This window comes from Chiloscyllium punctatum, chromosome 4 (genome assembly GCF_047496795.1).
Source record: "Chiloscyllium punctatum isolate Juve2018m chromosome 4, sChiPun1.3, whole genome shotgun sequence".
NCBI classification, from domain to species: domain Eukaryota; kingdom Metazoa; phylum Chordata; class Chondrichthyes; order Orectolobiformes; family Hemiscylliidae; genus Chiloscyllium; species Chiloscyllium punctatum.
Window position 1 is genome coordinate 97,404,591 of NC_092742.1, and position 24,879 is coordinate 97,429,469.

General features: G+C 40.7%; 1 protein-coding gene across 3 annotated transcripts in view; it reads right to left on the reverse strand.

The window, feature by feature from the left end:
• Positions 1 to 1,606: 1,606 nt before the first annotated feature.
• Positions 1,607 to 24,879, reverse strand: part of LOC140476557 (calpain-3-like) — a 109,072-nt gene continuing 85,799 nt past the window's right edge. For all 3 annotated transcript variants that reach the window (XM_072569342.1, XM_072569341.1, XM_072569343.1), the window contains 9 exons: positions 20,487 to 20,576; positions 18,808 to 18,885; positions 17,956 to 18,013; positions 16,090 to 16,151; positions 13,362 to 13,430; positions 10,755 to 10,833; positions 9,726 to 9,842; positions 6,334 to 6,392; positions 1,607 to 1,899 (listed from right to left, as the gene is read on the reverse strand). In XM_072569342.1, coding sequence (XP_072425443.1) covers positions 1,873 to 1,899; positions 6,334 to 6,392; positions 9,726 to 9,842; positions 10,755 to 10,833; positions 13,362 to 13,430; positions 16,090 to 16,151; positions 17,956 to 18,013; positions 18,808 to 18,885; positions 20,487 to 20,576 — 639 coding nt within the window. In that variant the 3' untranslated portion in view covers positions 1,607 to 1,872. The remainder of the gene's footprint in view (positions 1,900 to 6,333; positions 6,393 to 9,725; positions 9,843 to 10,754; positions 10,834 to 13,361; positions 13,431 to 16,089; positions 16,152 to 17,955; positions 18,014 to 18,807; positions 18,886 to 20,486; positions 20,577 to 24,879) is intronic.

Genomic DNA, 24,879 nt, shown 5'->3' on the forward strand with positions numbered 1-24,879 from the left:
TGACAATCTAAATTTTCAAAATCGCGATTGGGTTGGATAGATGGAAAGAGAGAAGCTGTTCCTGTAAAAGAATGAGTTACCCTGAAAAGGTAGTGGGCCTTCTTCTTGAACTACTAAGCAGGTGTATAAAGTTGAGCCACTCACTGTATCAGTTCAGAGAATAGTTTGGTGTGGGGCTATCATTATTTGCGATCTACTGTCAGTACTAACCTCGCTGAACCTGATCCTGTAATAGGCACATACTGGGGATAAAGTGGAAGGGCGAAATTATTGATCATTTGTCTGCTGGATAATAAATGTACATTGAAGCTTGCAAATAATTTAGTTAATGCTCTCTCAAGCATTCTAGAGTATCTAATGGCTTGACACTAGTTAATCAGCTGCAGAGTCATAAAACACAGAAACAGACCTTCCGGTCCAACCAGTCCATGCCGACCATGTTCCCAAACTAAACTAGTGCCACTTGCCTTCATTTGGCCCATATCCATCCAAGTTTTTTCTATTCATGTACTTATCCAAATACCTTTTAAATTTTGTAACTCTACCTGCACCCACTACCTTATCTGGCAGTTCATTTCAAAATACTCTCTGTGTAAAAAAGTTGCTCCTTTTCAAGTTTCTCTTCTCTCATCTTAAAACATGCCCCCTAGTATTGAACTTCCCATCCTAGAGAAAAGACCTTCATCATTCACCTTATCTATGCCTCTCATGATTTTATAAACCTCAATAAGGTTACCCCTCAATCTCCTACGCTCCAATGAAAGATGGTCCCAGCCTTTCCTGTCTATTTTTATATCTCAAACCCTCCATTCCGGGCAACATCCTGGTAAATATTTACTGAACCCTCTCTGGTTTAATATCTTCCTGTAACAGGGTGATAGAATGGTACCCAATAGTCTAGGAGAGGCCTCACCAAAGTCCTAACACCTTTACTCTGAGCAATCACAGCAAGCATGCCTTTTTAACCATTCTATCTACCTGTGATGAAGCTGAAAATGTGTTGCTGGAAAAGCGCAGCAGGTCAGGCAGCATCCAAGGAGCTGGAGAATTGACGTTTCGGGAATGAGCCCTTCTTCAGGAAGGAGGTTTCCTGAAGAAGAGCTCATGCCCGAAACGTCGATTCTCCTGCTCCTTGGATGCTGCCTGACCTGCTGCGCTTTTCCAGCAACACATTTTCAGCTCTGATCTCCAGCATCTGCAGTCCTCACTTTCTCCTGTGTACCTGTGATGTGAATTTCAAAGAATTACGTACCTGAACCCCATGACACTCTGCTTCTACAACACTACCCAGGGCCCCATCATTAATTGTATATACCCTATGCTTATTTTTATTACCAAAATGCAATGCATCACATTTATCCAAATTAAACTCCATCTGCCACTCTTCAGTCCATTGATCCAATTGATAAAACTGGATAACCTTCTTTCCATGTTTATCTTTCAAATATTATTGATGAAGCAGTGCCAACTGAATGAAACTGTGGACGTCATTTCCCTTCTCTGGAATACTGAAACCAGTGACAGTCACAAACCAAACAGTGAAGATGGAATCTTTTACTCAATGTTAACCCAGGCAATGTGTCTACCTACCAGATCACTGGAAAAATAGGCTATAGTGGGGGTTTTATTGTAAAATCATACAAGAGGGATAAAGAAAACTTGTATTCTCATCCTAGCAAAGATTCACAAAGTTGCAGTAAGACATGCTGATCTAACAATAAATAACAGGCTAGTTTCCACCCAGATTCCTGAAGCACCATTGAATGTCATCAGGTATAGAAGAAACTGGCTTTGCATATTCTGCTGTTGAGGTTTCGGTGTTGAGCTTGAGGTAATAGCCAGGCATGTAAGCCACCAGACGTCCTGAGACGTTTAAGCATATAAGGTGAGTTGCAGCCACTGTGGAAATAAGGACAGAGTAAACATTAATCCCAGCTGTATGGAACGCAGAGTGCTCAACTGAAAATAACATACAATAAGAATATGAGGAAAGGCAGAGAAGAACACTTCATTTGCACCATCCAACCTTCACCCTGCAATGAAAAATACTCAATATACCAAAACCATCAAGTAAGACTCTAGTGCAGCCGCAATTTTGGTCGCCATACGATAGGGAGGATGTGGAGGCACTGGAACGGGTGCAGAAGAGGTTTACCAGGATATTGCCTGGTATGGTAGGAAGATCCTATGAGGAAAGGCTGAGGCACGGGGACTGTTTTCATTGGAGAAAAGAAGGTTTAGGGGTGACTTGATAGAGGTGTACAAGATGATTAGGGGTTTAGATAGGGTTGACTATGAGAACCTTTTTCCACGTATGGAGTCAGCTATTACGAGGGAGCATAGCTTTAAATTAAGGGGTGGTAGGTATAGGACAGATGTTAGGGGTAGATTCTTTACTCAGCGAGTCGTGAGTTCATGGAATGCCCTGCCAGTAGCAGTGGTGGACTCTCCCTCTTTATGGGCATTTAAACGGGCATTGGATAGGCATATGGAGGATAGTGGGCTAGTGTAGGTTAGGTGGGCTTGGATCGGCGCAACATTGAGGGCCAAAGGGCCTGTACTGCGCTGTATTTTTTCTATGTTTCTATGTTTCTAAAGCTTTCTAAGACGCTCTAAAATGTATCTCATGGTAAAATAATAAATCAAAGGAGCTAACTAATCAGTTAATCCATCAGAAAGATTCACCAAAACATTTTTAATGGAGTTTCTTCTTAACATTCAAAGAATCAGTACCCCTTATCCTAATCCATTTAAATCAACCCCGTTAAGTAGCCAGTCACATTTCACAACCCTGGCACCAGCAGCAGTGTGAACTATTTGACACACTAAGGAGAGAAATTTTAACAACCCACACTTTCAGTTGGATTCCCACCCACTACATTGATTTCACTACAGAATGGCACCTGCAGACGGAGGCTGAGTCACCACCTCCCTAATTAGAAAACACAACTCAACATGTAAAAACTGACATGCCAGAATAACAGTACTAATGGCGACACGGTGGCTCAGTGATTAGTACTGCTACCTCATAGCGGCAGGGGCCTAGGTTCGATTCCAGCCTTGGGCAACTGTGTGGAGTTTGCGCATTCTCCAATGTCTGGATGGGTTTCCTCCAGGTGCTCCAGTTTCCTCCCACAGTCCAAAGATGTGCAGATTAGGTGGATTGGCTATACTGACATTGTCTGTAGTGTTCAGAGATTTATAGGCTAGATGGATCAGCTGTAGTAAATGTGGGGTTATGGGATACGGTAGGAATCTGGCTCTTCAGAGGGTTCGTGCAGACTTGATGGGCTGAACAACCTCCTTCCTCACAGTAGGGTTCTATGATTCCATGATTCTAATAGATAAGGGGAACTGGTGAAAGAGATCTGCCAAATTCATGCTGTTCCCAGACATGGATTGTATGTGCAATGGGCTTCAGTGCTGCTGTGATCACAAGTTAATGATAAATAGGAGCAGCTATTAGTTATTTAGCCCTTTGGGCCTGCACTGCCATTCAAAAATACATGATGGGTTTGATTATCACCATAACTGCCTTTTCCTGCAAGTCCCCCATAACACTGGAATCCATGGTTGACCAATAATCTGTCTAGCTCAGCACTGAATAGCATAAATGATCCAATCTCCCTGCTCTTTGAGGAACAGAAGTCCAAATGCCAACCATCCTCTGACAGAAGAAATTTATTCTCATCATCTTAAATGGGAAATGTCTTATTTTAAAACTGCATTCATAACTCTACATTTCCCCTTGTAGAGAAACATTGTCCCAGGACTTACCCAGCCAACCCCTCTCAGAATTGTATATATTTTAATAAGATTAGCTCTCATTCTTCTTAATGCCAATGTATATGGATCCAACCTACTAACCTTAACCTTTTCATCACAAAACAGCCCTTTTATTTGGGGGATGCAAGGAACCCTCTCTGAACTGCTTCGAATGCAACGACATTGCTCCTCAACTAAGCACACCAAAATGGCACATAGCACTATAGGTGTGGTCTCGCTGTGCTGTGCAACTGTAGGAAGGCTTCCTTACTTTTATATTCTATCCTCCTTATAATGAAGGCCAAAACTGCATTTCCTAATTACTTGCTGTGTCTGCATATTGGCATTTTGTGATTCATGTATGCAAATATACGAATCCTTCAGTATATATCATTTTGCATTCTCTTCCCATTTTAAAAAAAATCTGTTTTCTAATCCTCCTGCCAAAGTAGAAAACTTCACATTTATCTATATCCCTTTACAATCACTTTATATCCTCCTCACAATTCTCCTACTTGTCTTTGCATTGTCAACAAATGTTATTGTGATAAGATTCAAGCCTTCATTCATGACATTCATATAAACTGTAAGTAATCATTATATTTTTTGCACCTGGAAATGATCCACTTGTCTTGAATGCCCATTTCCTATTGGTTATCCTTCATCCATACTGATATATCACCCAATACTGTGAGCCTCCAGCTTCTGCAGTAACCTCTTGTGTGACCCCTTACTGAATGCCTTTGGGAAACCCAAATATACTCCATACACTGGTTTCCCCTTTATCCACCTTATAATGTCCCTCTCACAAAACCATACTGATGCAGCCTGATTGTATTATGATATTCTAATTGTCCTGCTGTTCCACCCTTATTAATGAATGCTAGCATTTTGCCAATGATAGATATTAGGCTAACGAGCTTTAGTTTGTTGTTTACTATTTCCCTCCTTTCTGAAATAGTGTTCCAACCAGCTAGGACTTTTCCAGAACATGGGGAGTTTTGAATGATTATAAAAAATGCAGCTACTGTCTCTGCAGCCATGTAGTTACAAACACTAAAATGCAAATCATCAGGTCCAAGGGCTTTGTCAGCCTTTAATCCCATTAGTTAGCCAATCAGATTTGCTCTAGTAATTGTGTTTATTTCCCTTTTCCCACTTTATTTTCTACTAATCTTAGAATGCTTCGCGTATCTTCTACCACGAAGCCAGATACAAATATTTCTTTCAAGTTTCACAAGATTTTGTGCTAAGAACTGTCCCAAATGAGGTGCTCCTTCAGGCACTTTTTCCCAAATTGATTTATCCAATCATGAAAAGTAAAATTGCCCATCAGTATGACAATTCCTTCTTCCAAGCCCTGTTATTTTTTGAATCATACTTTGCCCTAGAGTATAATTGTTGTCAGGAGACCTATAAGCTACTTGCATCCATTACTTTTGTCCTTCACTATTTCTTCTATCCACCAAAACTGATTCTACATTGTGATAGAGACAGTTCTTCTGTAACACGATGATTGCGTTGTTGTGCAATCCTGCATAACAGAAAAGTCTTGCTTTAGAAAGAGCACTTAAAGTGTTGACAATGTAATCGTGCTACAGCCAACACATGTTTTAAAAGTTTGCACTTTAAAACAGTGTCCCCAATTCATCAATCACAATACAGCGAATTTGAGTTAATGAAATGCATGTTATAGCGGACAACCTGTACTCCAAACCAAAGTCATTGCTCTCTGCTGTACTCGTTAATAGGCTTACTCCACCATGATGATGCTGTCACTTTAAAAAAATTATTTTGTCCTTTTTTTTGAAGAGGTCATAAAGACAGAGGTGCCAAGGAGTCTCGGGAGTTTAACAGTTTAACAATGGAAGGAGAGTGGCCAGTTCTCCCACTTCAGTTTCTCTCTAGATTTTTTTTAGCTGCAGCAGTCACAAGATATTAGAGTCCAGAAATGTTGCAAGCTTTGTACATGATTCCTCTAAAATCTCTCTCTAGATGTTGTTCCCTTCTGCCTGTAAGAATCTAAGTGTTTGAATTTAAATTTTTGGCAAGGGGTGTGTTTATGGGATGTTACTATATTGGAATAGTTAATTAGTTAAGTTGCTCTAAATTCTGCTTTATTTTGTTCCTGTTTCAATGGTAGTGTTTAAATAAATTCTGTTTTGCTTAGTCAGTGGTTTGACCAGTTGCATCACACCTAAAACACCACTTCACGTCTGTCTTTAAAATAAGATAAAAATAAAGTGTATGCTCAAAAATATTTTGAGGGGGTTCTGGCCTGGTCCATAGCATCAATCTTTTCTGTCCTTCCAAAATGTCAAATTCTCTTAAATAATCAAGTATCAGCCATGGTCAGTTTGCAAACAACTTGCAGGTGTCATCCACACACCATATTCTGTGATAATTATGAAAGGGAAATGAAGGCAGTGCATAATACCTTAAAAATCTTGAAAAATGTATATCCAAGGATGCATAGGTCAGGATTTAAAATGCCCTAGAAAGCCACAGTATCTTTGTGTCTTTGGTGACTTGATAGAGAAATATACTTGTCATCCGAGTTGCACCTACCTCCAGGACACTGAGTTTAATGATTCCATCTCCATCTTTATCAAAGGCATGAAAGGCTCCTGAAGAACAAAAAGGAGTCAATGAATACATACAAACATATAAATGAGGAAGAACCGTTGGCAACTTGGCCCTTCTTGCTGGTTTCACCATTTTATAAGATTATGGTTTTAACCTCAACTCTACATTTCTGTACATCCCTTGATAATCTGTCATCCTATTAGCAATCAAGATTCTATCTACCTCTGTCCTCAAAATATTTAAAGATTCTGTATCCAGAGAAACCTTTCACGAGAAAAAATGCTTCCTCATTTCTGATTTAAATGGTCAACCCCTTATTTTTATACTATGACATTTAGCTCTAGATCCTCCCACAAGAGGAAACATCCTTTCAATATCCACCCAGTTATATCCCCTCAGGATCTTATATGTTTCAATTCAGTCACTTCTGACTCTTGTAAATTCCAGAGGATACAGGCGTAGACCGACTAGCTTTTTCTCACAAGGTAATCCACTCATTCCAGGTATTAGTCTAGTAACATTCTCTGAACGTCTTTGAATGCATTAATGTCCTTCTGTAAGTATGATGGCACAGTACTCTAGTTGCGGTTTCACCAATGACCTCTATAAATAAAGCATAACCTTCATACTCTTGCATTCAATTCCCCTCGCAATAAACCATAACATTCTATTAGTGATTCATATACTAATGAATCCAGATCTTTCTGCATCTCACACAACACCAGGTTATAGTCCAACAGGTTTATTTAGAAGCACTAGCTTTCAAAGCGCTGCTCCTTCATCAGGTGGTTGTGGAGAATAAGATTGTAAGACACAGAATTTATAGCAGAAGTTTACAGTGTGATGTAACTGAAATTATATATTGAAAAAGACCTGGATTGTTTGTTAAATCTCTCATCTTATACATATGAAAGAACTGAAACCAACTAAAAGGTGAGAGACTTAACAAACAATTCAGATCTTTTGCAATATATAATTTCAGTTACATCACACTGTAAACTTCTGCTATAAATTCTGTGTCTTACAATCTTATTCTCCACAACCAACTGATGAAGGAGCAGTGCTCCGAAAGCTAGTGCTTCCAAATAAACCTGTTGGACTATAACCTGGTGTTGTGTGATTTTTAACTTTGTACACCCCAGTCCAACACCGGTGTTTCCAAATCATTTCTGCATCTCAGAACTCTGCAAATTCCCACCATTTAGATTATATTGTGTTTTTTTAATTTTTCTGTCAAAATGAATAATTTCACACTTTCCAACATTGTACTCCATTTGCTAAATCTTTGCCCACTCACTTAACCAATCTACATCCCTTTTGTAGACTCCTTATATTATCTTCAAAACTCAGCTACCTATTTAGTTGACATACTTTTGATCCCTTCATTCAAATCATAAATAAAGACAGTGCTTTTCTTAAGAAACAACATCAGGCATAAACTGATTTTAACATTGGCTAAGCCCAATAATTTTGAGAAAGCAGTGTTAAACATCAAAGTTTAAAATATTGATTAGTCAGAGTTCAGTCATATGCTTTTCTGGTCAGATTTATTTAGCTCACGCACCTCCAACACTATTGTTTCCCCTATGGTCAAGTTCTCACCAATTTACCTTTAAGTAACATGTAACTATCAGATATTCTCTACTTCCACTTAGCCTCAGGCATCTCTTACAGACCCTATTTGATAATATCACAAAGTAATAATCCAGACGCTAAAAAGGGAACCAATCTTGGCCTTTATGTTTTAGAACCAGACCCATATAGACATCATTCAAATATTTAAAAGATGTAAAAAGATTTTCTCTTTGAATGTATAACAGATATAACTTCTGTTCCTTGTCTAATTTGCTCCTCTGACTCCTAGTGGAATACGGTCCTATAACTGCAAGTTGCAACTACCTATGTATAAGCCTAACCAGTTGTGCTTTGAAAGCTGTTCCTTTATTGAGCACTGAAAGAAGTCATCACAACCAAATCCTAATCTGTCCTCATCCAGGAAACATGATAATGGGAACTTGGGGTCATGGTGGGCAAACTGTTTGGAGGATAAACACAAACATGGACTAATTGGTCAAACAGCCTGCTTCGGGTGTTGTAATTTATTTAATCCTACAGTTTTCGAATTGGAATCTGCTAACTCAGTAGAGATCAAGAATCAACATTATGCCTCATTCATTTTATGGCTCAGTTCCACATGTATCAGTTTAATGAGGACTATAGAATTAGTTAATGCAGGGTAGTTTCAAATGTCACATTGTTCATCACCACCTCACCACTTTGTACCCATTGCTCTCTGGGTCATATGCCGACCCCTAGCTGAGAAGGTCAAACGTGTTGACTCTGAGGTCTTGCTGGCATCATTCAGAATCATGAAAAATGTGACTGCCCAAGGACTGACCTTTCTACGTCTCTACTCATCGTTACCCAAAAATATGTAACCAATGTGAGAAATTATTCTCTGGTGGCTTTGTAATGTGTACATGGTTCATGACTAAACCTGAAGCCTGAAATATAACCCAGAAGGATGTTCCATGTGAGGAGCTGTTTAGAAGCGGGAAAACCAGAAGATCAAATTCTGGAGCAGGCCACAGTATTCTTTTGTATCCTGTTCACAGGCAGCCTGATTGATGGGATAAAGGCCTATAAGAAAAAAGATCATCTGCAGCAAAAAAGCAAACAAAGAGTCCAATGTGTCCAGCAGGGGGACAATACAAGAAATCATAGAGGAGCAGGGAATACTGAAGACAGGGCTATTCTAATTGCTAGATATGGTAAGGCCGGAGTTGGGTTGATTGGTAGTCAGGGAGATACAACTGCTGGTCGGGGGATTTGGATTGAAGCAGGAGAGAGAGCAATGATGGTTGGGTGGTGCAGGTGGTTGAGGATGGGACAAGTAATAGGAATATGAAATGTTGGGTGGAGAGAAGCACACAGATCATGAAGGTGTGGCTGCCTGGGTAGTTTGTTAGCCTTGAATGGTGGAGGAATGTCACCATGAATATCTGGGGGAGGCGGCGGGGTGATGGGGGCATGATTAGGAATGACAGCAACCTCAACACCAGGAACAATATGAGGAGGTCTCCAGGAAAGGTGGATATAATCGATAACAAATGATGGGATATCCTTAGGAATATTAGGGGAACTCACAGAACAAAGTGGAGCTAAATTGGGGATCACTGAATAATGCAACCATAATTATAAATTAAAATTCCAGTTTGCTATATTTTCTGGATCTTGAGAGAAAGGGCTTCAGTCTATCTATGTGGTGCTGATTATAAATCCAGATCACAAAAGTGTTCAACCCAGTGCACCATATAGACTGCAAAGATTCCTTATAACATAGGAAAATTCATTCTGGATAGTGTTGCACTTACTGAACATTCCCTCCAGTCTCACAAGACAACAGATAAAGCTGTCAAAGTCCAGATTCATATCTTCATTGGCATAGCGCATGGAAATGATCTCGTAAAGTTGGTTGTTCAGGCGGAAACCTGAAGAACAAGACAGAAAAAAAATGTACTAAATTCTCAGGTAGGTCTTACCAAACACTTCCCTCCAGTTCCAGAAAACTGGACCAGCCATGTAAACACTGTGACAACAAGAGTCGGTCAGAGACTGAGAATGCAGACAGCCTTTCCACATCTACAAAGCAGCAAGGAATCCAGTGATGGAATACTCATCACTTGATGAGTTCAGCTCTAATAGTACTCAATAACCTTGACAGCATCCAAGATAAAATAATTTCTTGATCAGTACCAACATCGTAAATATTTATGCCCACCACCTCCAGTACACAGTGGCAGCAATGTATACCACATGCAAAATCCACTGCAGCAACTCCTCAAGCCTCCTTTAATAGGACATTCTAAATGTGTGATCTTCATCATCCAGAAGGTCAAGGACAGCAGATGCAAGGAAACACCACCAGATGGCCTCTAAGCCACACACTGACCTTATTTGCATATCTGTCACTGTTCCTTCACTGTTACAGGATCAAAACTCTGCAACACCCTTACTATAGGTGTAATACGTAGACAGTACCTTCCAAATCCATGGCCCACTTCCATCGAAAATGACAAGGGTATCAGATACATGAGAATACTATCACCTGGAAGATCCCCTCTGAGCCACTCAACATCCTGACTTGGAAATACATCACTGTTCCTTCACTGTTGTTGAGTTAAAATCTTGGAATTCCCTCCCTAAGGGAATTGTTTTCAATCTACAGCATATGGACTGTAGCAGTTCAAAAAGGCAGCTCACCACCACCTTTTTAAGGCAACTAGTGACAGGCATTCAATGGTGGCTCAGACAGCAAAGCTCACGGCCTATGAATGAACAAAAAAAACCCGTTCATTAGCCAAACTCCCATCGATAAATAAGCCTGATTGACTCCCACTCACCTGCATCATTCACAGCTGTGCGCATTTCATAGCTGTCAATTACGCCAGAATTATCCTTGTCATATTCCTTAAATATTTCCTGCAAAGAATCAGAAATCATAATGAAAACATATCTTTGTGAGCATGAGACCAGAAATACAGTTACTCGATCATAGCTGATAAATGAGGTTGTGGCACAGTTACTGGCTCTGATTTTCACCATGACAGAAAGCAACCTTCTTGCAGCAATAAATGCCAGAAGGAATCAAAATCCCAAGTCTAGCTCCAAAATCTGGCCTTTCTTATATTTGTAAAGCTGGTATTGGGACTGGGATTGGAGGTAGTACATGCATTCCCAGTTCCTAGGGGCAACTGGCCATTTAATTAGGATTTGGGAGTCCTTGGTGTCTAGACCACAGGGTATAAGGTGGTATTGATGGGGCATGGAGTGAGTGTGCGAGAGCCAGCGGGATATTTTATGTTTTATTAAACAATGAACACAAAACTGAAGCCCCAAAGCAGGCTTTCTGCCCAGCTGAACTAGGGAACTGAGCAGCCTCTTCGGGTTTCTCCTTGTCACCCAGTTCAACGCATTATCCAACATCGTTGTGGGACCAAATGTGGGAACAGCAGGCAGCCATTTCAGAAATCTGGCTTTGCAGAGCTAGGATATCTCTTGCTTCTGCACATCTGGCACAGGGGAAACAAAACAGCTATTGTATCATGTCAACTGACAGTAGGGATAAATGGGGAACTCAGATTGGCAAACTATTATAGAAAGCACAAGAGCAAGTGTTGGGGCCTTAACAAGATACAACATACAGAAATTACTTGGATGGGAAAAGATTAAATATGTGGATACTAAAATTGCTGATGACACAAAAATAAATATAGAAATAAACTGATGTATGCACAAGAAGTGTGCAAAGGGATTTAAATAGGTTAAGTGAGTGGGCTAAAAATTGTTTGATAGAGTGTAATGCAAAAGATGTGAAGTAGTGCTATTTGACAAGAAGAAAAGCAGCATATTATTTAAATAGAGATAGACTGCAAGACCAGGAGGGACAAAGGTGTCCTGGTACATGAATCACAATAAATTAGCATTCAGGTACAGTAAGTGATTACAAGACTAGAACTGGGAGACAGAGTTCAAAAACTAGGGAGTGTCCTATTTAACATGATGACAAGGTGATTTGTTTTCTTTCTCAGAGATTCATTGATCTGTGATATTCTCTTCCCCAGAGAGCAAGGGCTGGTTCATTGAAAATATTAAAAGCTGCGTTTGACAGATTCCTGCCTGATCAGGGAGTAAAAGGATATAGGAGTAAGACAGGAAAATGAAGTTGAAGCCACAAACAGATCACTCAATCTTATCGAGTGGTAGAGTTGAAAGCCTGGAAATACTCAAGCTCCTAATTCATATGTTCATGATGAACCAAGGCTAGAATAGTTACTGGATTATATCTCAGGAACTGAAGCCAGAATATCGTCACAGAATCATAACTGAGAGACTGACGACAGAATACAGTTTCTTAATTATGTCTGAGGAACTGGAGGCAGAATATGTGATGAGATTGAGGTCATGAATATTCACTATCATATTGGGACTGTCACAGTTCAGCGCCAAGGATTAGCCCCTTTGCTCCATATTGAATGACCACAATCCATTTTTAATTTATTCGTGGTTTTAAATTGCAATCGCACCAACTAACAGTCCTAAGTGATGCTAATTTGTAATGATGCTGTACCTTGAATCACCAGCTGATCTGGCTGACAGTGCATGCTTTAAAGGAAGTGGAGTGCAAATCAGACTTTTTTTTGGTATATCTGGTCAGATTGTTTCATACATGGATGAGGCATCAAGGTGTTAATTCTCTCATGCTTTATGTTTTAAACTGTTCACACTATTAGAGAAAGTGTTATCTCAGGTGGACAACCCATTCAACAGCTGAGTGTGTGATCGCGCTACAAAGTGTCATATTGCCCCATTTAAACTTAGAAGGTTGTAGGTTCAATCCCTGATCTGTGCTGTAGGCATGACTACAGATTCAGGCTTGGCTGTGATAATGGAGACAACGGTAGAGACATGTGTGATGGTGGTATTTGAATTGCTGATGTCTGTGAAATAGTATGCTCGTATTATGGAGGGATAAACAAACATCAGGCAGAAAAAAGAAGAGCCTGAGGACAGCCCTGGTTACATGCTGCAGACATTAAATCTAACTCCACTGGAAATCTAAAAGCTAGGTAAATTATTTGCAATTGGCTTTGATCAAGAACTGGCGCACAATGTTGTTTGACCTCAGTGACAGTGAAGAAGGGGCAAGGGTCTTGGCAGGGGAAGACTCCGTAAATCTGGACTACTTCCTCCACTGCTGAGTTGCCTGGGTAATGCGATAAATCATTAGAAATGGGTGGCAATGAATTATGACTCCATATAGTTCTACAATTATAGACAGAAGCTTGTCAAATTTTTGCTTAACATTTCTACAAGTCCTGTTAGCCTAAGTGGGCAATACCTGACGGCATTATGCTTTGCAAATACTAATTTTAAAGATGTTGAACCCATTTTAATTCAGACATGATACACCATGATATAAATACCATAAACCCTCCAGCGCTTCATACCTGCCATTTCTTAATCTTATTCCAGAGCTGCTTAAACTCCATCAAATTAAGCTTTCCAGATCCATCTGTCTGCCGTCGGTAATGTTAAGGAAGACAATGAAAGATAATACAAAATAGTGGTTGTCCAGCAATGGTAATGAGATCATTCACATTTGACTTCTGATGGAACAGTGTCAATATTACCTCCAAATCAGTACATATTGTTCTTCAGAAAATTGACTCTGCGGCCTATTACATTTACTGCTAGACTTAATTTGTAAGTATGAAAACAAATGAACATAATTAAATAATAGCAGTCGGTATTAGATTGGTGCATCATCAGTTTATTCCTCATGTCTGTAACAAATTGAAAGTGTTAGCCTTATTCCAAAATAATAAATTAATCAGACCTTTACCTGATTACCTCATTATAAGGAAGCTATTATTGTCCTTGACAAGAGGTATAGGGGAGCAATGAAGATATTGAAGAGATCAGGAATTTATCATGCAAGGAAACTGAAAAATTTGGCTTTGGTTTCAGTAGAAAAGAGGAAGCCACATGGTGAACTGATTGACGTTTTCAGGATTATTGACAGAACTGACAAAGCTGACTTTGTTTTCAATGGTAATAACTTTGCATTTCAGTGGATGATGCAAGTCAAAATAAGTTTTCAGGAAGAAGAAATATCTTTGCTGCAAATTTAATTGTGGCTTTTTCAGGTCTAATACTGTAACATGGTCAAGAAAATCATTCAGGCTCCCTGAATCTCAGCAAAGTTACAGTGAGAGACGCCTCAAGAAAATGCTCAGTACTTTAAAAAGACAAAGGAGTTGTGAAATAAGTAACCAGGCAAGATCATTGAAGCCAATTGTTAAAAGTAGGTTTAAAGGACAATGTTTAGATTAGATTAGATTACCCACAGTGTGCAAACAGGCTCTTCGGCCCAACCAGTCCACAGTGACCCTCCAAAAAGTAACCCACCCAGACCCATTTCCCCTCTGACGAATGCACCTAACACCATGGGCAATTTAGCATGGCCAATTCACCTGCCCTGCACATCTTTGGACTGTGGGAGGAAACCCACGCAGACACAGGGAGAACATGCAAACTCCACACAGACAGTTGCCCAAGGCTGGAATTGAACCTGGGATCCTGGTGCTGTGAGGCAGCAGTGTTAACCACTGAGCCACCATGCTGCCTACTAGAAAGAAAAACAATGGCAAAGGTAGATCAATAAAACTGAATTATTTTAGGGGAATTGTGATATTCTGCCTGCTCTTGTTCCCAAAAGGTTTAACAAACATTTGCAGATTAACTCTACTATTTCAGGTGACTGCATTATCATTAAAAGCTGTATCTCATGAGTACATTTCCAATAACTGCTGGTGCTCTTCAGTAAAGTTATATCTTAGCAAATTTTAAGGGAAAAACTGTTTTAGTGAAAACACAACAAACAGAAACAAAGTTAAAGGCAAGGGATCAGAGAACTTGGTTAAATTTTTGATATGAATATAAATTTAACTTAGCCTTGACTCGGTGCTGAGTTAATTGATCACAAATAAGCAGTGCAATTAGCTACAATCAGCATCAGTCCTCAGTCGTGGAAATGGGACTGGTTTCTCTTTCTTTCAATTGTCACCCAGTAGTTTCTGCAGTAATTGAATGAATATGGAAATCAGGTGAGGACTGCATCGTGGAGAAAGTGAGGACTGCAGATGCTGGAGATCAGAGCTGAAAATGTGTTGCTGGAAAAACGCAGCAGGTCAGGCAGCATCCAAGGAGCAGGAGAATCGACGTTTTGGGCATGAGCCCTTCTTCAGGAATGAAGAAAGTGTGCCAAGCAGGCTAAGATAAAAGGTAGGGAGGAGGGACTTGGGGGAGGGGGGTTGGAAATGCGATAGGTGGAAGGAGGTTAAGGTGAGGGTGATAGGCCGGAGTGGGGGTGGGCACGGAGAGGTCAGGAAGAAGATTGCAGATTAGGAAGGTGATGCTGAGTTTGAGGGTTGGGACTGAGATAAGGTTGGGGGGAGGGGAAATGAGGAAACTGGAGAAATCTGAGTTCATCCCTTGTGGTTGGAGAGTTCATAGGCAGAAGATGAGGCGCTCTTCCTCCAGCCGTCGTGTTGCTATGGCCTGGCGATGGAGGAACGTGGCTGAAGAGCTTCTGGGCAGAGGAGATGACCTGGGGTGTGCTGTGAGAGAGGGATTCACTGAAATCTTGCTTTGTGTCCTGCTGTGATATGCCCTACAGTTCACCAATTATACAAGACTCACATATGAATAGCAGCCATTTGGCAAGACACTGAAGACCCGTCAGTGCCTATTGAACCAATGCAAGTCAGCTCCATCAGAGTGAAAGAGGAGAAAACAAGACAAACAAAGGCAAACCAAAAAGAAAATTGCGTTGATACATAAGCTAACTCCAAAATTTTGATTTACATGCAAAACTGAGGTCAGCTGATCCCTTCTCCAATAAAATGGTACTGAGAACAATTGTATAGCACCTATGGTTATCCAGCCTGGAAAATAACTGTCTCAATATTGGCCAACAACCTAACACAGAACCTTTGCATTTCAGACTGATCATGCACTGTTCCCTTAAGTCTTCAAAGGAGTTAAAGACACACCTCTAACCAACTTACATCATTGAATCCTTAAGACATTTTGTTGAGTTTGAAGTGAAGGTAAACATGCCTTAGACAATCACCTAGAAAAAAAATGAATGTAACAGAGAAGAAGAAAGGATACATCCATGAGGGCAACCATACTACGACAAGACTCAAGACTGAACCCTTCGGTTTTCATTTTGTCTGAGGACAAAGAACATCTATTACTCACAATCAGTGAATTATGCATCAAAAAAAAAATTTAATATTATGGAAAGGAATGAAAGGGGAAAGGAACAGAGAACAGTAGGAGTGCAAACCTCCTCTCATAAAGTCTGGAGTATCCCACTGCCTATATGTATTATAGTGACATTCCTATACAGTTTGCAGGTTCTTTGAACAGTGCATCTTGAACCAATAATACATTAAGAGGCCCCTTTTCAGTCACAAAATGACACATCTCTTAGGCAGTCAGGAACTGAATCCAGACCTATTGGCTCAGAGGTAGGGCACTACCAATGTTCCACGGACTCTTTGGGGGAACCTTAATTGTTCATTTTTTTTCCACTGATCAACTTCTTTGCCCTCTCTTCTCGCCTGTCCAAGTCTTTCTTCAGTCTGCCCACTTCCTCAACACCACCTGTCCACCCACCTATCCCTAGTAACAATGCCCTCTGTTTTTTTTCATTTAGATCGTTAATGTATTACATGAATAATTGTGGTCTCAACATGGACCCCTGCTGAACTCCACTAGTTGCTCACTGCCAAACTGAAAAAAAATCCCTTTGTCCTCACTCTCTGCCTTCTGCCAGTCAGTCAATCCTCTGTCCATGCTAGTACCCTGTGACTGACTGACTGACTTGCTCCCAAATGTTCAAAATATTGATATCTTTTTTATCAAGCTTTCAGTCCAAATATCTGAATGATGAGGCAGAATGACAATACAAAACAAACGGAAACAAATCCCACTGCATCATGAGATTAGATTAGATTCCCTACAAGTGTGGAAACAGGCCTTTCGGCCCAACCAGTTTCCACCGACCCTCTGAAGACCCATTTCCTTCACCCATTTCCTTCTGACTAATGCACCTAACACTATGGGCAAAATGTTCCACCCTATGTGCCTAAAACCCCATAGAAACCCATAACAGCAGTATGAGACATACAATTTTGGTTGCCCTGCTATAGGAAGGATGTTATTAAACTGGAAAGGGTGCAAAAATGATTTGCATGGATGTTGCCGACAATGGAGGGTTTGAGTTATAGGAGGTTGGATAGGTTAGAACTATTTTCCCTGGAGCATAAAAGGCTGAAGGGCGGCCTTTCAGAGGTGCAAAAAATCACAAGGCATAGGTAAGGTGAATAGCTAGGTCTTTTCCCCAGGGTAGGGCAGTCCAAAACTAAAAGGCATAGATTTAAGGTGAGAGGAGAAAGATTTAAAAGGGACCTGAGGGGCAACCTTTTCACACAGAGTGTGGTGTCGATATGAAATGCGCTGCCAGAGAAAGTGGTCGGAGCAAAATTACAACATTTAAAAGACATTTGAACAAGGACGTGGATAGGAAAGGTTTAGAGGGATTTGGGCCAAACACAGGGCAAATGGAAATAGTTCAGTTTAGGAAACCTGGTTGGCATGGATGAGTTGGGCCAAAGGGTCTGTTTCCATGCTATATGACTCTATGATGATGTGACTCTAGACTCACAACCCAGAATAGATGTCATCGTTGAAATGAGGGATAGCCCACAAATCCATCACCTGCACTACCTAAATGCATCGGTTCAAGAGGTGGCTCACTAGCCTTTCACAAGGACAGTTTCAATGGGCAATGTCTCCAGTTCCAGCCAGCGCTGACCAGATATAATAGATGAAACAAGTGAATTAGAATGTCACCAAAGCCACCATGCAAATGAAACATAGTTCAACTTCCGAGGTAACGTTGCATACATTTGGTATTATCGCACACAACTTTATTCTACCTATCAGGTTTCTGGTTTAATCGGTACTTACGTTTTTTAACAACACGGTTTAGGATATTCTTCAGTTCCAATGCAGAGATCTGCATGTCCTGTGGCGAACAAAATAAAACACTTACATTTTGTTACAAACTTAAGTTCAGAGTTTGTCTTTCCTCCACTACAACTCTGCAGCATTTCTTGTTACTTTGAAACAATAATAAACTTTCCTTTAGGCCTGTTAGTTATGAAAAACAATAATTTGACAACATCTGCCACTTGGGGGAAATATTCAATAATTCTATCGAGGTAATGACAAGAATATCAGTCGAGTGACAGCAGTAGTACCTCAATCAGTATCATCAACTGATGCAGGGGTGACTGCTGATTTCTGCAACCCCATTAAGATTATGCTGTTAGTTAAGATTGCCTTTCCATTTTATTTCTATCAAGTCTAACACCTCATATTTCATTACATTACATTTCATTAAGCATGTATTTGCCTATTTCACCAGTCTATATCATCCTGAATTCTGTCACTACTTACAACATTTCTGTCTGTCATTTGAAAACTTAGATGCATGCATCACTAATATATATCATAGAACTCAATCAAGTTGGTGAAACATCAATTGTCTTTTTAACAATTCTTAGCCAGATGTTATTTGTCAACACAAAATTTTCCAAGTGATAATCAATTTATCTTGAAATTTTGACTTTAAAATTGCCCCACCAATGAAATTAGGTTGATTTGTCAATATTTGTCAACTTTAACCTGCTCCTCTTTTCTGAATATGGGTGTAACATTTGCAGTCCCCAGGCCTCTGGGGCCACTTCCATTTTGAGAACCAGGTTCTGGCCCCAACCTCACTGGAAGGAAGTGCTAATAGCAGTCATTATAACTTACATCTCCTGAAATCTGTTCAAAAATACGGCGGAACTGGAGGTCTTCCTCAGTCTCCTTCTGAGCTATTGTCGACAAAGGCTGACAATGGAAAGAAACTTAATCACTTAGCATCTCAGAAAAGACATTTGCATCAAAAGCCAATTGCAGTACGTGTAAAAATAATCAAAGACAGCAACTAGTATGAGCAGTTCTAATATTGTTATAAGCCTGCAGTGTGCCCTGTTGACAAGCCTGTAATGGCTGGTTACTCAAAAGGCCTCTGATGGTCAGATCTGGCAAATGCTGATAGTCAGCATACCAACAGGTAACCCCATAGAAGGCCACTGACAGTTCTATTCAATAATTCTTTTATTGCACTAGTTTTAAGCAGTCAGAAGCACGTTTATAATCTGACAGAAAACATTATTTGCAGTGTAAGGTTAATATTCCAAACCAATCAAAACATTGGGTTAATTTAGCTGCTCATGTTTCTCATTTTTAACTGCGCCATCTACAAAAATCCAGGCTATGCTGCAGATCAGCTTCAAATCACCATGCGCCTGCTCACTGATAGTTTGCTTTCCTCAAGCCGAAGTATAGATAAGCATGTAACCTCTTTCCCAGCATGCACAAGCAGAACTGTTCTAACTGCATTGCCTTAAAGATATTATTTATTCATTGAAATCCAGCTTTTCAGCCATAATAGAAGATTACTATTTGTATTTCTATCACATCTGACTGATAAATTCATAAGAAAGGATTGAAGGATGTGCAGTCAATTCTAAATAAGGAAATCTTTCATTAAAAATTCCCTTTAACAAACATGCCTCATAATCAGGACCATATAAAGGAACATTCTGGCAATAGCCCTTATGTTTAAAACTCTAACCACATTTGCTGTCAAATGTGAATGTATCCTATCAGAAGTCAGGTTCTGTTGGTAATATGGTGTGTGTGTGTGTGTGTGTGTGTGTGTCCCTCTTTTCCTAGAATTCAGCTTTACTGCTGTGACTGTCTCTGTAGGAGTCAGATCCTGTGATGAGACTGTCGAGCTGTAGGGGGTAAAGGCCCTTTCATGTGATAGTCTTCCCCTAGGAGTAAGGTCCTACTAGTTATTTCCTCTCTCTCCAAGAATCAGGTTCTTTTGGTGAGGCTGTCATTAACTAGGAATGAGTCCCTGTTGGTGACACTCTATCTAGGAATGAGTTCCTGTTGGTAAGACTATCTAACTAGGAATAGGTTCCTGCTAGTGAGACTGTCTCTATCTAGGTAATATATCAAATAGGTGAGACTGAATCTAGAAATGAGTTCCTGCTGGTGAGACTACCTCTCTCCAACTCAGGTCTCAGTGGTTTAACTGTCCCTCTCTAAGAGACTAACCTGGTGAGATGAATTAATTCCCCCCAGCCCCATTTTCTTCCCATACATCAAGCACCTTCTCATTCTTTCCCATTTGTTCATTCACAGATGCATTTCGAAATCTCCATATTTATTTGGACCACAATTTCTATCCTCAAAGATAATTCAAAGATATGAGTTTACCCTGAGGCTCTTGAAATCTGTCATGTACCACTTTGTGTGTCAGGATTTTCAGTCTCTCTACTATTTAAAGTCCATTGTAAACAACAAAGAGCAGTGCATAGCATATTTCACTGATTTCAGGCTATTGCAGTCCAAGCCATGCGAGTACATGGAAAAACCTTGGCTTTTCTCATGTCTTCTGCTTTTTTCTCCTTCGCCGTCCTCGAGTCTATAGTGTTCTTACTTCTATCAGAAACAAAGATGATTGGCTAGAGGAAAGAAGGAGTCGTTACATATAATGAAATGGAGATTGCTAGAGATGCAGTATTGTTTTGACAGGTGCCTTGAAGTACAATGACTCGAGTTCTGCTTCAGTTGATTTAGCAGAATGAGCAGATGACCCATAAGAGCAGGAAAGTGCCTTCATTGATCAACATGCATTGAGCTGACTGGTCTTAACCAGGCAGTTCTGGAGTTGACTACCACTAGCTTAGCACTGGGGAAAATTGGGAACCTCTAACAACCCTCATCATCCAAATTCACTTTGGTGAGGTAGTGAAAGGCACCTGATCACTGCAGTACCTGACCCACAGAAGAAAGGATCAAGTACTGAAGGGAAGTGTCAGAAAAAAATTAACTGAAAATAAACGTACCCATTTAAGAAAGACAGCCACATTTCAGGTGAGCAAGCAATTTCTTTGAGGTGGTTGAACACCTTTAGAGTTTTCTCTCCTCCTGCCTCTCAATATTGAGACTCAATGCTTCTCCTTCCTAAGCAAGAAGCTATGTTCTAACAGTACTGCATGTGTGCTTAGGCCACAAGACTTATAGGACCAATAGAAAGCTGCTTTAGAGAAACCAAGACTTGACTTCAAATCAGAGATTAAGTGTGTTCCATGAGGAGGGAGGCATTATAGATAAGGTTTTATAAAGATGTGCATGTTATAAAACAAAGACATTTACAAGCATGCACTGCAATCTGGAAACTTCAGCCACTTTCTGAAATATGCTATTAGGTCCCCAGCATAGTTAACATGAAAGTTGACATAAAATTGAGTATTTATTTCCTAGTTCTGATCTCCTTATAACCACGACTCCATAATGACTATTAGATCATATCTGTAAACTTGTATTTCTGCCGTTAATTAATTTATTTTGTCCCGAATACCATGTGCATTAAAGTAAACAGCCAGTAATTTTGTCTTTTTAACATTTATCCCCCTTTGGACTCTATTAACTTCTGTTTTCTTTATGTGCACTCAGTGTCTCGCTGCCCGACTCTGGGTTTTATTATCCAAATGGCTTCCCTGTAATGCTGCCAGTTCCTTTTGATTTGCAAGCCCATGTTTCCCCTCTCTCAAACCATTCCCCCCCTATCTAACTAGTTTAAAGCCCTCTCTACAGTCCGAGATATTCAATTCACCAGGACATGGTTCCAGCACAATTCAAGCAAAGCCCATCTGACCAGAACAGCTCCATTCTACCCCAGTACGGCTCCATGAACCAAAAGCCATTCCACTCACACTAATCTTTGAGGTACATATTTAACTCCTTGACTTTACTCACCCTCTGCCAGTTTGCCCATGGCTTAGATAGTAATCCAGAGTTTATTACTTTGGAGGTTCTGTTTTTTAAATTTACCTCCTGTTTAAGATCTTTCAGCAATACCTCATTCTAGTCCTACCAATGTCATTGGTACACACATGGATGAGTTGAGAGTGTGGTGCTGGAAAAGCACAGCAGGTCAGGAAGCATCCAAGGAGCAGGAATTTTTGACATTTCAGGCATATGCCCTTCATCAGGAATAAAGAAGGGCTTACGCCTGAAATGTTGATTCTCCCACTCGTCGGATACTGTCTGACCTGCTGTGCTTTTCCAGCACCACACTCTCAACTCTGATCTCCAGCATCTGCAGTGCTCACTTTCTCCACACGTGGATGACGACTACTGGATTCTTTCCTTCGGCCTCAAGGAGATGTCCTTAGTCCTGACACTGAGAAGGCAATACATCATTTGGGAATCCCATTCACTGCTGAAGAGTATCTATTCTTCTCATTATACTGTTACATATCACAACAACATTCCTATTTCCTCCAATCACTTCAATGCTTCCTTGCACGAAGGTGCCATGGTCAGTTTGCTCATCCTCCCAAATGGCCCAACTCTGTTTGCAAGAATCTCATAACTGTTGGACAACTTCAGGAAATGAAATTCCTTGACAGTCCTGTCCCTGATCACATTACCTAGTCTGAGTGGAGTGATTGCCCTCTGGAGCAGGTAACTTTTCCCTTCCCTGATCTGGCACAATATATGCAGTTTAGATTCCAGCTCCTCAACTCAGATCCAAAGTTCCTCAAGCTGGAAACACAGTATTCGCTCTGAATCACATCGGTGTTCAGCACTAACACACGTTGTAGCAGCAACACAAAATGGGGGGGAGGGGGCGAATTGTATCAGAAAATGATTTATTAACAAGAATCCTATGAGTCCAACTCCAGAATGAAACCTGTCCAAAACTAATTTGAAACCAGGCTTGAAAGCATACAGCTGGGACTCAATTTCCGAGCAGCATGCAAGAATGTACCACTCAGTGGCACACATTTCTACTGTTTGCTAGCGAACAGAAAGTCCAAAGTTAGCCATCCATGGGCCAAGTATTTCTAAGCTAGCCCATAAAATGGTATTTGAGGAAGAAAATCATAGTATTTTGAGAGGTAGGGACAAAGTCATATTTTGGGTTTTGGGTTGAGGGGTCTCTAGAGTTAAGGCTCTTTGGGTTTATAGTCAAGGACAGAAAGAGAGTCATGCAGTGAGTGAGGGAGTGAGATAGTTGAAAAGAGTTTCATATCAGGAGAGGGAGGGAGGGAGGGAGGGAGGGAGGGGGATACAGGGAGAAAGAGAGAGAGAGAGAGAGAGACAGAAGGGAACGAAGGGAAGGAGACAGGAAGACAGAGTTAGACAAAGGAGAGGAAAAGGGGATCAAGCGAGAGAGAGAAAGAGAGAGTCAGACTGTTGGAGAGAGAGGGAAGGAGTGAGAGAGACAGTCAGACAGAGTGAGAGGGAGTGAGGGAGGGAGCGAGATAGTTGGAGAGAGATTCAGACCAGGAGAGGGAGGAAGCAAGAGAGAATCAAACAGAGGGGAATGAAGGGAAAGAAGGAGGAACAGACAGTCAGACAGAGCGTGAGGAAGAGGGGATTGAGCGAGTCAGACAAAAATGGAAGCTGCTTCAAATCACAAAATCAAAAATGTCTTTTGTAGCTGCAGGTTCTTGCACAGGAAAATGCAGGCAGTCTTGCTGTAATCTATGCTTTGATCCCAAGTATGCTGAAGGCAGATTTGTTTCTGTATTGAATGTATCCTATGCTCATGAGGCAAAGGTATCTTACCCAGTTGCAAAGTAGCAACCTCATCCACAAAACTTTCTGTGCTCCTCATAATTAACTGACAGCATTGCCCTCAGTGAACCACACTCTTCTAAAAGCTTTCAGACATCATATTCCAACAAAACATACAACAGCAAAGAATGGGACAGCTCACATACCTGCAGCTGAGCCAACAAAAGATGATTGGGCAGAAGCTCTCTCCAACAGTCTGACTCTCTCTTTCTCTCTCTTGCTCGATCCCCTCTTCCTCTCCTTTATCTGACTCTTTCTTCCTGCCTCCTTCCCTTCGTTCCCTTCTGTCTGACTCACTATCTCTTTCCCCTCCCTCCTTCCCTCTCTTGGTCTGAAACTCTTTCACTCAGAACATGGGAGAAAAAGAACAGGAAAAGGATACTGTAGTTACATTCACACATTCAGCATCGACACAAATCCTGTGCAACTTGAATACTTTTAAAATTGTTGAGGTGCATTATCAGATGAAATACATTTCATGGAGAGTATGGCAGTATTGTTTGAATTTTCAAGCCTGCGGTATTTTCAATCCAAGATTTGATTTATAGGCCACAAATTATCTGTCTAATCGAAACTGGGCCCAACTAAGAAAAGCACCTTACTAGTTTTGGAAACATTTCACTGCTTCAGAAAGAGGTTAAAATACTGTTATTGACATTACAGGACCCGGATTAGCACTTATGTATGAGGTTCCCCATTGAGAGCAGTGGGCACCACATCAGTCACCAATAACAGTCACCAATAACAGTCACATTAAATGAGTAGAAGCAAAGTAGGAAATGGAACCAATCCAATTTAAATGCTTACTTCTCCATTCTACATAGAGATTTATAATTTTACTGACTGCCACCATGTGTTCAACAAGTTAGTTCTAAAGGAGCTATTTGTGTCAGATTAGAATCCCTACAGAATGTAAACAGGTCCTTCAGCTCAACAAGTCCACACCAACTCTCCGCAGAGTAACACACCCAGACCCATTCCCCAACCCTATATTTAGCCCTGACCAATGCCCCGCACACTATGGGCAATTTTGTGTGGCCAATTCACCTGACCTGCACTTCTTTGGATTGTGGGAGGAAACCGGAGCACCCGGAGGAAACCCATGCAGACACGGGGAGAATATGCAACCTCCACACAGACAGTGTCCCGAGGCGGAATTGAACCCAGGACCCTGGC